Here is a 14,400-nt window from a genome sequence, read left to right as displayed (position 1 = left end):
AAATCAGCTGATAGCCTTATGGGGATTTCCTTGTAAATGACTCTTCAGAATTCTCTCTTTATCTTTAATTTTTGCCATTTTAATTATGGCATGTCTTATAAGTCTGTTTGGGTTCATTTTTTTTTTTTAGGGACCCTCTGTGCTTCCTGTCCTTGGATGTATGTTTCCATGTAGAAAGTTTTCAACCATAAGTTCTGTAAATACAATTTTTTATTCTTTTCTCTCTCTTTTCTCCTTCTGGAACCCCTATAAAGTGAATGTTGGTATGCTTTTGATAGTACATAGAGGAATGGAGTTTTTTATATGCTTTGATCCTAATCAAATGAGACCCCTTTGGCAAAAAAGCTACCAGTTTTTATGACTTGCCTTGCCCTGGTAGAACTACTGCTGAGTGAACTGCTGAGGGGTATGGGAGCACCCCAAGCTAAAATGCCACAAATTCTCACTGTTCTTATGTGATGTTCAGTAGTTTTTTTTTTTTTCTTCAATAAAAGCTTTCAAATACAATATGCCATAGTTTTGTTGTATGCTTTTGGTAAATTTTCAAAGTCCCCTAATAGTTGCATACAAAAATAATTTTGTACAGTTTTATCATTGCTTTTGGGGGAATAGCTTCTCTGAGCTCCTCATTCAGCCATTCTAGTAATACCACTTTCTTCTGTTTTCTAATATTTGGGGGTAGTGGTGAAGTAAAAAAAAAGTAGCTTTGTTGCTTTGCTAGGCTGAGTCCAGAGCGGGCTAATGCCCTCAAAACAATGTGTCCCAACTTGGCGAGGATAGTGAGAGGTTTAATAGTAATGGTTCAAAGAGGGCATGATGCTTGCTAATATTTTAGTTAGAATTTTTGTGTTAATAATCATAAATGATATTAGTTTATACTTTTCTGATATATTTTACCTTTATCAGGTTTAGCTTCCAAAGTTATACTTGCTTCATAAAAAGAATTAGAAATAGTCCTTAGTTTTCTAAACTAAAATTTTTGAAGCATTGAGACTGCCTGGTATTTGAAGGTTTGGTAAAATTGTCTGTTGGAACCATCTGATCTCAGTGGTTTTGAGAGGTAGTTTTGGGAGGTGACTTTGGGTGGTAGCTTTGGGAGGTGATTTTGGGAAGGTACCCTGGCTCATATGGTAAAGAGTCTGCCTGCAATGCAGGAGACCCAGGTTCAGTCTCTGGGTTGGGAAGATCCCCTGGAGAAGGAAATGGCAATCCACTCCAGTATTCTTGCCTGGAGAATCCCATGGATAGAGGAGCCTGGCAGGCTATACGGTTCATGGGGTCACAAAGAGTTGGACATGACTGAATGACTTCACTTTTGGGGGGTGGTCTTGGGAGGTAGCTTTGGGAGGTAACTTTGTCTATTTTATTATATGGAAACTTAAATGTGTAAGATTTCTATTCCTTTTTGTGTCAATTTTGGTGTAGTATATTTCTCTAGAAATCATCCATTTCATCTAGATTTTAAAGTTTATTTGTGTAGAGGCATGCAGAAGTATCTCTTTAAAAAAACTCCTCTGTTTCACTGATTGCTTTCTCCTTATCAGTTCTTATTTTGTATATTTGTGCCACCTCTATTGATTAGATTGGCTAGTGGGTTTCCCTCAGGTTAAATTTTTTCCCCAGGAAACCAAGATTTTGACTTTTAAAAAAGTAAATCCACTCCCTCTGGACTTTATTAGTTTTTGCTTTTATCTTTACTTTATGATTTCTTTTGGTTTTTTCTATTGTTCCTTTTCTAGCTTTGAACTCGGTATTTAATTCACTTGTTTTCATTTTGTCATTGTGATTGATACAGCTGTTTTAATAAATTTTACATTCTGGGTAGAATTGACTATTTATTCCAGTTACTTGATGGGTCTTTCAATATGTAGATTCAAGTGTTACTTTATTTGTGAAACTTTTCTTGGATTATGATTTCAATATTAGTAATATACTATTCTTTTGTTTTTCTTTGGGGGAAATCTAATAATACATATATTGTATCTTCATTGCCTATCTTCTATTTCAATCTCTTTCTTCTGTGATTCTTTTTTACTTTATTTTTTATTCTGTTAGTTGTTGTGGCCTTTCTTCAATTCCATTTATTGCATTTTCAGTTGAATATCTTCTTCCCTTGGGATTTTGTAACTTAGACTTCATTTCTGAGATGGTTTTCTCTTTTTCTTTAATTTCTTTCTTGAGTATTATTAATCAATTGTTATTTCATTTTCCCCCATTTCCACCCATTTCTCCCCTTTACTTTAAAGCAAAATGTTGGAAATAAACTTTTGATATCTAATATTAATGCTATGCCTTGTCACTTCAGTCATGGCTGACACTTTGTAACCCCATGGACTGTAGACTGCCAGGCTCCTCTGTCCATGGGATTTCCAAGGAAAAATACTGGAGTGAGTTGCCACTTCCTTTTCCAGGGGATCTTCCTGACCTAGGGATTGAACACACATCCTCTACATTACCACTGAGCCAGCAGGGAAGCCCCAAACTTACACAGTGCTATGTGTCAATTACATCTCAATGAAACTGGCAGAAAAAAAGAAATGGTAGTTGTGTAATGGTATGGAGGTGTTAGCTAATGCTATGGTGGTAATCATTTTGCCATATATGTATGAAAAATCAGCATATTGTACACCTTTAATTGACACAGTGTTTTTACACACATGTAGTCACATTCTCAGTAAGGCTGGGTAAAACAAAAACTATTTGATTCATTAGAAGGTGATAGTACTTTGGAAAGAGAAAAAGTAGAACAGGGTCAAGGAGATTAGTAGAGCAGGTGGGGGCAATGGAATAATATGAAAAAGGGTGAATGTGACAGATATCTGTTTCATAGGAATGTGCATCCACTCTTGAATCTTATCTTTCCTCTATCACAAATTCCTTAAACTAGCTGATGTTGATGCAGAGGTTTCTCTGTAATTGTGTTATTTAATGATTTCAATAGGAATTTTGTAATAGAGAGGAAGTTAGGGACTGTGTACACATATGCAAGTCCCACATTCTTAATTTTTTTTTTTGACCACTCTTTGTGGCATGTGGGATCTAGTTCCCTGATCAGGGGTAGAACCTGTACCCCCTGTAGCAGGAGCACAGAATCTTAACCACTGGATCACCACATTCTTTGTTTACAATGTCCATAATAATTGGTAGGATTTATTAAATACTTTGTGTTCCAAGCACTGTTCTAAGTCCCCTGGATGCCCTAACACATCTAATCTTTCCAGAAGTCCTGTGAAATAGGTTCTATTATTGGTCTCACTTTACAGATTAGGAAACTAAGACACAGAGAAAGTAACTTGTCTAGTGTCACAGAGCTAATATGTGGCAGATTAGGGATTTAAAACCAGTGTGATTCCAGAGCATCTTTTAACTTCCCCCTTCAAGAAATATAAACATAGAGAGACACACATATCTGTGTATATGTAAAAGACATTCTTAATCAATTTCCAGTCTCCATCACATCTTTCTAAGTTGGGAGTTATTCTCTTGCTTGAAGATGATGTTGACTAAAGTTAATTTCTCAGAGGAAGCTTGGCTTTTCACATCTCCAGGTTCTAGGGAGACAGTTTGCTCCAGTCTCGCATGCTGAGGGCCCTTCCCAGCGATGCTCACTGCCACCAGCCTCCATCTCCTCCTGTGGGCTCTTGTGGTTCTAGCCCCTGGCTTTCCTCCTTACTCTTCAACTGCTCTCTCTCTCAACATGAGCCAGTCCTCATCTTCCTGCTCTTTGAATAGTGAGAATCTCTAGGATTTTTTAAACATACTTTTATTAATTTATTTATTTATGGCTGTGCTGAGCCTTTGTTGCTTTGTGCACCTTCTCTAGTTGAACTGAGCAGGGGCTACTCTGTAGTTGGGGTGTGCTGGCTTATCATTGTAGTGGCTTCTATTGTTGCGAAGCACAGGTTCTAAGATGCTTGAACTTTGGCAATTGTGGCTCCCAGGATCTAAAGCACAGGCTCACTAGTACTGGCACACAGACTCTAGCTGCCCACAGCATGTGGGATCTTCCCGGATCAGGGATTGAACCCATATTTCTTGCATTGGCAGTTGGATTCTTTACCTCTGAGCCACCAGGGAAGCCCAAAGTTTCCAGGATTTTATACTTAAACTTTTCTCAACATTTAAAACCTCTAGATTATCTCCTCTACTCTTAGGTTTTGACTCCATCTCTAAGTAAGTCTCATTTGACTCTGCACACATATATCTTGCTACCTTCTGGATATCTATTTTAATTCAACAGTTATTCTGAATTTTTACATCACACTCTATATGGGTCAAATCCATCTCAGAAATGTCTAATCTTAGATTCATCCAGCTCTTCTCTCTCTCTGGATCTGTACTGAAGCGCTGACTCTGGCTGCAGAAATTCATGGTCACCAATTCGTGTTGATGCTCTGCAAGGCTATTGCTCCTTTGTTCACCCCATTCCTCTGTTCTTTGCAGGGGCTATTTCATGCCTCCTCTCCTCTTCTCAAACCTCCAGCTCTGTTTCTGCCATTTCTAAGTGCAGAAAATTCATGTGACAAATGCAGCAAGCATTTCTTAATTGCTTCCCATGACTCCCCCCAATTCACAGAACTGAAGCATCATACAGAAACCTCTTCAAAATCTGGTCTGCTTTCCACCTGTGGGGGAATGTTCTGGCTGTCCAGCTAGGCTGAGTAGCAAGCCTCTCTCCCTCTGGAGCTGAGCACAGGGCCCTGAGCTTAGTTTCAACTGGTGTCCTGCATTTTTCACCACCCTGGCTTGTTTCTTGCAGCAGATGTCGAAGGCCAATCTTTAAGACACCGAGACAAACGGCTAAGTTTAAATTTGGTAAGTTTAGTACTTGAGTTTCTTTAAGCCTTAATTTTTTAAAAAATATAGTCTACCCTATATATGTTCCCTTGATATCTTTTGAGATTCACCACTCTGAATCTCCAAGGACCCTTCCAGTCTCCCATTAAAGCTTGAAATTGTCTGGGAACTATTGGACTTCATGCTCTGTAAGGACCTTACTGGTTCTAATGGTCTGGACACATCTCAGACCTGAGGTAGCTATTGAGGTCATCCCATTATTCTTAAAGTATTTGCATAAATTTCATTGACTTCTGTCTTCCAGCATGAGTCCTAGGCGAGTCATCTCCTACCTCCCATGATAAGTCCAGAGGCAGAGCTTGAGTTAGAGGCTTGTTTAACTTTACTAAGGAAGTTCAGAGTTATTCCTAGATAATTTGCAACTGAAATCCCACATGCAGCCAAGTTTGCCCACCGGAAGCAGTTTCCATGCTATTCTGTGCTTTCCAACTGGTTTTCATTCCCTTGCAGCCATGCAGGTTCTTCCCAATGTCCCCGCCAAGTTCCACCAGCACTGAGGACAGCTATGTGCCCATGAGTCCCCAGACTGCCGCCTTTGCTCTCGGACCCCATGACAGCTCTGATGATTACATTCCAATGAACTCAGGGAGCATCTCCAGCCCCTTGCCCGAGCTCCCCGTAGACCTGGAGCCTCCCCCGGTGAATAGAGATCTCAAGCCTCAGAGGAAGAGTAAGCCACTCCTGTGTGGGATGGGGGAGGGACAAGGTGTGATAACCGTGTGGAAAAGCTTTCCTCCTAAGCCTCTCTGCGAAGGAAGCACTACAGAAACCCTCCACCCTAGGGGCCTGGGAGAAAGAAGTGGCTGGGATCCAGTGGGAAGGGCTGAGGAGCACTGTTGCTCCAGATCGTCAGGGTAACAGGAACCTGGAGACTTGCAGTCGTGGCAAACGTGGTCTCCAAAGTCAAATCCACTCCAGCTGGCTCATCTTTGGCTGCTTCCCTAACAAAGTCCCAGAAACGAGTGAGTTGGGTGTAAATGGAAGCCCCTTGGTCTCTCTTTGTTTAAACAGCACTTAAATGTAGTCATACCTTCCCCGTTATGTAAGGCAGCCAAGAATGCCCTTTGACACTGATTCCTGAATGCAGACCCGGTCACAGGCCCCATGGTTCAGTGCCCTATGTGTACCCAGCCCGAAGACGTGTCTTTGGGGGGAGGGGGAACATGGAGGATGTGGAGGTGAGAAGTGTGGCTCCTGTGGGCACAGGGCTCCAGGAAGTTCTTCCCATCTGCTGAGTGACAGGAACAGGCAGGGAGGAAGGCGAAGAGAGTTCGAGCAAAAGTAGGTCAGAGTAACTTGATAACTTCATTCTTGCTTGCCGTCCCCTGCCCAGTAGGGCTGGGTGATTCTGAGGAAATACTTGGTACCACAACCATGACTCCTGAAACTCCATCAGCTCCACCACCACCCATCTTTGCTCTTTGGAAAAACTACTACTTCACTTAGCCACTCTCAGAGCTATAACTAAGCAGCTTGCTTATGCCTGCTCTGCTCCAGCCCCGCCCTCTTCGCTTTGAGTCAAATCCCATTTCCCCTGTGTTTGCCTAACACTAGGGAGAGACAGAGATGACGAAACAAGCAGGGTTCCCCAGGTTGAGGGAGAGAAAAGATATGTCAAAACCACCTGGAAGAATAATTATGCAATAGGTACTAAATAGGAGAACAAGCCCTGTCTCAGGTTTGGAGGAAATAACCATTCATTCTGGTGAGAAACCATTTCACAGGCACCTGTAACTTTGAGGTATATATTATTGTTTTGCTTGATTACTTTTCTGTAGCAATCCTGTGCAACAGAAGTTTCTGTAATGAAGAAAATGGGGCTGTTAAACGTGTGAAATGTGGCTAGTGCAACTGAAGAAGTGAATTTTAAGATTTGATTTAATTTCAATGCACTTAAATATCAAGAGTCACATGTAGCTAGTGGCTACCGTTTTGGACATCACCAGTCTGAAAGACCTGGTGATGGAGAAAGGTGCAGAGATTTTGGACGGACACAGGGTTGGGGATTCACTGGGTGGCTGGGAAGGTGAACTCCTGGGAGGGGGTGATTCTGACACACGTTGCTGCACAGCTGACTGAACAACAGGAACACCACTGGTGATATGGAAGGAGTTAAACACTATCTACCGGTGTGGAGGAAAGAGCTAGAAAAACAAGCTGGTCAGGGCAGTGATAGGGGAATATATGCATGACCAACTCAGCAAGGTGGGTTGCTGAGGTGGAGTGAGGGTCAGGCACCAGGTCCTTCTTTAGCAAAGGCTACTGCAGTGAACAAACCAGGAAAAAAAAAAACCCTGTCTTCCCAGAGTGCAGTCAGTCTAGACCCAACTCAGGAATGTTGGATCATCACAGATAAGTGGGTGCCATGAACAGTAAGCACATGAACTTGTGAGAGCCCATGAAGGCCTTCCTGAGCAGGGGGTGTTGAGCTGAGATCTGAAGATGACTATAACCAGGCAGAGAGATGGGGAAGATTGTTCTACACAGAAGGACCAAGTAGACTGGCCTGGAGGGGGGGATGATTAGGACTTGGGTGACCACCTCTGTCTGTGATGAGAGGGGTCAAGGGTGAGACAGGCAACAGAATGGCATGAGATCAGAGACCTTCATCTGACACCCAGCACCAGGCCTGACTTATGATGAGTTCTCAATAAATGTGTAGTGACGGGATGTAACCCCAGCTGCTGATGTGACCACTGGCTCAGTGCTTGTGCCCTCTGCTTCTGCTGAGGCAGGAAACAATAGGATAGCAAAACGGGCACTCATCATTAGCAGTGCTTGTGAGTAAATGTGGGCTTGATGTGCTTAGTAAGTGGAATTGTCATAGTTTTACAGTCTGCAGATTCTGGCCTTGAACTCCTGAGAACTTATGTTGGATGTTCTATGTTATCTTGTAGCACGGCCACCCACCCTGGACCTGAAAAACCTCTCCACAATCCGGGAACACACATGTCTAACCAGGACCCACACTGCGCCTTGGTGAGTCTGACTGCTCCCAGGGGCCTCATCTGGGGCCCTTTCAGCCTTAGTTAGACCTCTGTGGTGAAAGAGAGCTTAACACAAGGGAGGAATAAGATTTATTATCTTGAACCAGAAGTGTTTTTTAGGTCACCAAGGTATAACGGTAACTGAATCTCCCAGCACAATGGAATCAAGAATGAGAGTGCTGCTAGGAACTGTCTCTAATGTGTGCTTCTCTCTTCACATTTACTCATTCCTCTTTCTTTCAAGAACTCTTTTTTTCTGTTGCACAATCCTCACATCCTATATTAGCCATCCTGTAGATCTGTATTTACCTGCTACAATTCTAGTACCAACAGAGAGGGGTTCTTTCTCAATCTCCAATTCACATTTGTTGGGAGAGGGAATTGTTTTGCCCCAGCTACAGTGGATGCAGCTCTGGCCTGCTGAGCAGGGCTGGCACTTCTGGCATGGCTTCTAGAAGCTCAACTTTGTGAATGGAGTTCTCTCCGTAAACAAACCCTCAAATGTGTCTGCACTCTCTCATCTCACCTTGTAAAAGCTTGAGTTTCAGAGTCCTGAGCTTGTCCTGGTAGTTTCTTGCTGGTTTAGTCACTCATTTGTGTCCAACTCTTTGTGACCCCATGGGACTGTAGCCCACCCGGTTCCTCTGTCTATGGGATTCTCCAGGCAAGAATACTGGATTGCATTGCCATTTCCTTCTCCAGAGGATCTTCCCGACCCAGAGATGGAACCCATGTCTCTTGCAGCTCCTGCGGGTTCTTTACTGCTGTTTTAATCACTCAGTCATGTCCAACTGTTTGCAATGGTGGCCCACCAGGTTCCTCTGTCCATGGGGTTCTCTAGGCAAGAATACTGAAGTGGGTTCTGTGCCCTCCTCCAGGGGATCTTCCTGACTCAAGGATTGAACCCAGGCCTCCCGCACTATAGGCAGATTACTGCTGGTTCACCCTAAATACCACAGCACATGATGAATCTGTAATGGGCCACATTCCAGACAGGAATGCAGAGCCTCAGCTTGCACTTCTGACATGGGAGTAGGATGAAAGTGGATTCGTGGTCTTGGTTTCATCTTCTCAGAGGAATGAAATGGAGCCTCAAAGGAGCATTTCTGTTTTGTTTTTCTCTCAGTGATATGATGCCTTGGTCTCTTTCTAGAAAGCTCATGAGCTGTGGCATATGGGGGGCCTGGAAAAAGAATAAGCTTTGAGAAGTGGGAGCCATTTGCCCCATAGTGGGACAGGAGTTGCGGGGTAGTCTCTGTCACTTCAGGAATTGCTTTGGCCGGAAGGAAGTTGCATCTGGAAGGGGAGGGTGAAACCCCACAAGGGCCATGTCAGTTCTTGGCTGGCTTTCAGACCAGCTGTAAGACATTGCTTTGACCTCATCTATATTTTTGTTCCTAGCAATCGAACCAGCTTTCTATCTCCAGAAAGAAATGGTATTAATTCTGCAAGATTTTTTGCCAATTCTGTTTCCAGAGAAGAGGAAAAAAGCTACATTCAAATGGTAATCCTCTTTTTTTCATTTTTCGTATTCACCCCAGTCTATATTCTTATGGGTTCACTGTAAAGGAAACATATTGCTCAGAACATGCCATGAAATCTTAAAACTATTACTTAATTGTAATGCCAGGTTACCGTGTTTTCCATACTAGGAACAGATTGACATGAAGTTGGTTTTCTTTCCTGCAGCATTCAGCTCCTTGTACCATTTAGCTGGGAAAACTCTGACACTGGATGCTCCCTTCCACCAAACCCCCTGGTAGCCCTGCTCTGACTTCCTCTGCACCTTTACCAAAGATGCATCACTTAGAGTCCTGTTGGGAGGGTGGCCTTGTGTCCCAACTCATGGGTGGGTATTAGTTTCTGGAGATTTCTTGTGGAGCCTTTCTGTAAACCTGAGTTCACAAAGACCCAGCATGTCTATCCTCTGATTAACCATCTATGGTTCTAGAGTCCTGGTGTCTCCTTCTTGCCCTGTTCTCTTACATTCTCTTTCCTTGGATTCTATTGCCAGTGGGTTACTGAGGACAAAGAGGGCCTTTTAGTACCTCTGGCAAGTATCAGGCCCTTTAGCCAGAACTCTCCACATTCTGTGAATTTAAAATCTAGGGAACTATTGAGAGAATTTCTTTTTGAACTGTGAAATTTAGACAATGTTCAAGGCACTGTTACTATATGCTTTTGAGCAGAAACAACTCTGCCTTCATATGCATGACAGTAACAGGCATTTAAAGTTCTCAAAACAGTCATGTCCAGTGAAGCAGCAATTAAGTGCTGCATTTTGCCTCTATTTAATGGACTGTGCTGTGAGTCCCCTTAATCATATGCAGGTGGAAAGTGACTCATATCCAGTCTGCTGTGGTATTCCCAATATTTTTCACACTTAGTAATGGCCCTTGGGAAATTTCTAGAAGAAAACACTCTTATAAAAGATACTGACCAGCTGTGCTTTGTCTCCAGAGAACAGAAAAAGGAAGTGAATCTATAACCTCACAGAAGCAAATGCCGAGTCATTCCAGATGCTAGCAGTTATTTCTGATCTTTCAGGTTGTGAGAAAGCCCAGTGTCTCATTAACAACATCGTTCAGGACTGGTTTCTTGCCTATTTATAATCATTGGTTGATGACTGTCTCTGTATATTATTAAGCAATATTACTCAGTAGCTTAAGAGCCCAGAAAGCTGGCTGAAGGAAGGTAGCTCTGAGGAACTCATCACAGAAATGTGTTTAAAGACTATCCCATCTTTTTCACCTGTGTGTTTTAACTGCAGTAATACAATATTTTCAAATGTCATTTACTTACAATATTTCACTTGTTCAACAAAACAACCCATTTGGTAGACTGAACTAATATAATTCAATTTTAATTTTGTATATAATCATATGCATAATTTCTTCCTTTTAAGGACAAGTTCTTACCTGACTAAAAATTTAGGCTAGAGTCTGAAAAAGAAGTTTTGTTTCATAAAAGTCCTGTATTCTTCTTTAGTGACTTTATTTTTTAATGAAATATAGTTGATGCACAGCATTATATTAGTCTCGGATGTACTACATAATGACTGACATTTGCATACATGAATGAAGTGACCCCCATGAAAAGTCTAGTAACCATATGGACCTCTACAAGTTACTACAATATTGTTGATCCTGTTCCTTGTGCTGTAGATTACATTCCCATGGATTACTTACTATATAATTGAGGCATATACCTTTAAATCTCCTTCACTTATTCCACCTACCCCTCATCTGCCTCCCTTCTGGCAACCACCCATTTGTCCTCCAGGTCTATGAGTCTGTTTGCATTTATTTTTTGATTTCACATCTAAGTAAGATCATATGGTATTTGTCTTTCTCTGTCTGACTTATTTCACTTAGCATAATGCCCTCTAGATCCACCCATGGTGTCATAATGGCAACATTTCTTCCTTTTGCTCGGTAATATTCCATTGTGCATGTGTATATGTTATATATATATATCCATCCATCCATCCATCCATCCATCCAGGAGCAAATCCACCCCACTGAGACAACCCAAACTTTTTATCAGCTGTGAAGTGAAGTCACTCAGTCGTGTCCAGCTCTTTGTGACCCCATGGACTGTAGCCTACCAGGCTCCTCCATCCATGGAATTGTCCAGGCAAGAGTAATGGAATGGGTTGCCATTTCCTTCTCATATATATATATATATATATATATATATATATATATATATATAAAACATCTTTATCCATTCATCTATTGATGAACACTGAAGTTGCTTCCATATCTGGGCTATTGTAAATAGTACTTCAATGATAATGGGACTGTATATATCTTTTTGAATTAGTGTTTTTGTATTGGGGGCAAATACTCAGAAGTAAAATTGGTAAATCATATTTTTAATTTTTGAGGAACTTCCATATTGTTTTCCACGGTGGATGTACCAATTTACATTCCCACGAACAGTGTACAAGGGTTGTCTTTTCTCCACACCCTCACCAATATTTGTTATTTGTGTTCTTTTTGATGATAGCCATTCTATCATGTTAGTCATTCTGACATTCTAACATAGCCATTCTATCAGAGCTTTGCTGATAGCTCAGTTGGTAAAGAATCCACCTGCAATGCAGGAGACTCTGGTTCGATTCCTGGGTCAGGAAGATCCACCGGAGAAGGGATAGGCTACCCACTCCAGTGTTTTTGGGCTTCCCTGCTGGCTCAGCTGGTAAAGAATCTGCCTGCAGTGCAGGAGACCTGGGTTCAGTCCCTGGATTGGGAAGATCCACTGGAGAAGGAAAGGCTGCCCACTCCAGTATTCTGGCCTAGAGAATTCCATGGGGTTGCAAAGAGTTAGACATGACTGAGTGACTTTCACTTTCATTCTAACATGTGTGAGGTGATGTTTTATTTTGGTTTTGATTTACATTTCCTTGATGAATAGTGAGGTTGAGCATCATTTCATCTGTCTGTTAGAAACCTGTATGTCTTTGGAAAAATGTCTATTCATGTCCTCTATTTTTTAATCAGCTTATTTTTTTATTGTTGTTGTTGCTGAATTGTATGTGTTATTTGTATATTTTGGATATGAACCTCTTATTAGATGTATGACTTGAAAATATCTTCTCCCATTCAGTGGGCTGCCTTTTTGTTTTATTCATAGTTTCCTTTGCTATACAAAAGCTTTTTAGTTCGATGTGGTTCCTTTTTGTGTGTGTATATTTGTTTGTTTCCCTTGCCTGAGGAAGCATAACCAAAAAATATTTTTAAGACCCATGTCAAAGAGTTAGTCTGTGTGTTTTCTTCTGGGAGTTTTATGGTTTCAGATCTTACATTTGTCTTTCAACCATTTTGGTTTCATTTTTATATATGGTGTGAGAAAATATTCCAGTTTGATTCTTTTGCATGTAGCTTCCCAGATGGTTGGATGGCATCACTGACTCGATGGACATGTGTTTGAGCAAGCTCTGGGAGTTGGTGATGGACAGGGAAGCCTGGCATGCTTCAGTCCATGGGGTCGCAAAGAGTCGAACACAGCAGAGCAACTGAACTGAATGGAACTGTCCTGTTTTCACAACATCATTTATTGAAGGAGCTGTTTTCCCCCCTGTAGTATATTCTTGCCTCCTTTTACATAGATTAATCGACCGTATAAGTATGGGTTTATTTTGCTTTATTCTGTTTCATTTATCTATGTGTCTGTTTTTGTGCCAATACCATGCTACTTTGATTATTATAACTGTATTATAGTTTGAAATCAGAGAGTGTGCTTCTTCCAGCTTTGTTTTTGTTTCTCTTTCACAAGATGTTTTTGTGTATTCTGGGTCCTTTATGGGTTCCATACAAATTTTAGTGTTTTTGTTTCAGTTCTGTGAAAAATGCTGTTGGTATTTTGATAGGAATTGCATTGAATATATCGGAGAAGGCAATGGCACCCCACTCCAGTACTCTTGCCTGGGAAATCCCATGGATGGAGGAGCCTGGTAGGCTACAGTCCATGGGGTTGCTAAGAGTCAGACACAACTGAGCCACTCCACTTTCACTTTTTACTTTCATGCATTGGAGAAGGAAATGGCAACCCACTCCAGTGTTCTTGCCTGGAGAATCCCAGGACGGGGGAGCCTGGTGGGCTGCCGTCTATGGGGTCGCACAGAATTGGACACGACTAAGGTGACTTAGCAGCAGCAGCAGCAGCAGCATTGAATATATAGAATGCCTTGAGGAGTGTGGACATTTTTGCAATATTAATTCTTCCAATCCATGAGCACAGGATATCTTTCCATCGGTTTGTCTCATCTTCAATTTCTTTCATCAGAGTCTTATAGTTTTCTGAGTACAGTTTTTTAACCTCTTTAATTAGTTTTATTCCTAGATATCTTATTATTTTTGATGAAAATGTAAATGGCATTGCTTTCTTAATTTCTTCTAAGACAGTTTCTTGTTAGTGTATAAAACTGCAACACATCTGCACGTTAATTTTGTATCTTACAGCTTGACTGAATTCATTGATGAGTTCTAATGGTTTTTTTGGTAGTGTGTTTAAGATTTTCTATATATAGTAATATGTCATTTGCAAACAGTGACGGTTTTTCCTTTCCAGTTTTAATTTCTTTTGTTTATATATATTTTTATCTGATTGCTAAGACTAGGACCTCAACTACCTTGAGTAAAAGTGACAAGAGTAGACATCCTTGCCTTGTTCCTGATCTTAGTGGAAAAGTTTTCAGATTTTCAGTGTTGAGTATGATGTTAGCTACAGGCTTGTTATACATGGCTTCTATTATGTTAAGATATATTCATTCTGTACTCACTTTCATAAGAGTTTGTATCATAAATTAGTGTTGAATTTTTTCAAATGCTTTTTCTTCATCTATTAAGATGATCATATAGTTTTTATTCCTCAGTTAGTTAATGTGGTATATCAGATATTGAGCCATCCTTAACATTCCTGGGATAAATCCCACTTGATCATGATGTATGGTCTTTGTAATGTATTGTTGAATTCAGTTTGCTAATGGGAAGTATATTTCCTCCAACCTCATTCTTGTTTTTTTAAATTTTGTTATTTAACTTCATCTATC

The 14,400-nt window shown here is 41.1% G+C and overlaps 1 protein-coding gene across 4 annotated transcripts in view; it reads left to right on the top strand.

Moving 5' to 3' along the window:
• The window catches only part of GAB3 (GRB2 associated binding protein 3), a 94,583-nt gene that overhangs the window by 64,980 nt on the left and 15,203 nt on the right, over positions 1-14,400 (top strand). For 2 of the 4 annotated variants that reach the window (XM_070291923.1, XM_070291921.1), the window contains 4 exons: positions 4,763-4,815; positions 5,308-5,527; positions 7,755-7,836; positions 9,246-9,348. In XM_070291923.1, coding sequence (XP_070148024.1) covers positions 4,763-4,815; positions 5,308-5,527; positions 7,755-7,836; positions 9,246-9,348 — 458 coding nt within the window. Of the gene's footprint in view, positions 1-4,759; positions 4,816-5,307; positions 5,528-7,754; positions 7,837-9,245; positions 9,349-14,400 lie in introns of all 4 variants that reach the window. The other 2 variants (XM_070291922.1, XM_070291920.1) reach the window with 1 other exon arrangement.

This window comes from Ovis canadensis, chromosome X (genome assembly GCF_042477335.2).
Source record: "Ovis canadensis isolate MfBH-ARS-UI-01 breed Bighorn chromosome X, ARS-UI_OviCan_v2, whole genome shotgun sequence".
Classification (NCBI taxonomy): Eukaryota; Metazoa; Chordata; class Mammalia; order Artiodactyla; family Bovidae; genus Ovis; species Ovis canadensis.
Note: the sequence above shows the minus strand (reverse complement) of the source record. Positions and strands in the feature narration are given on the sequence as shown.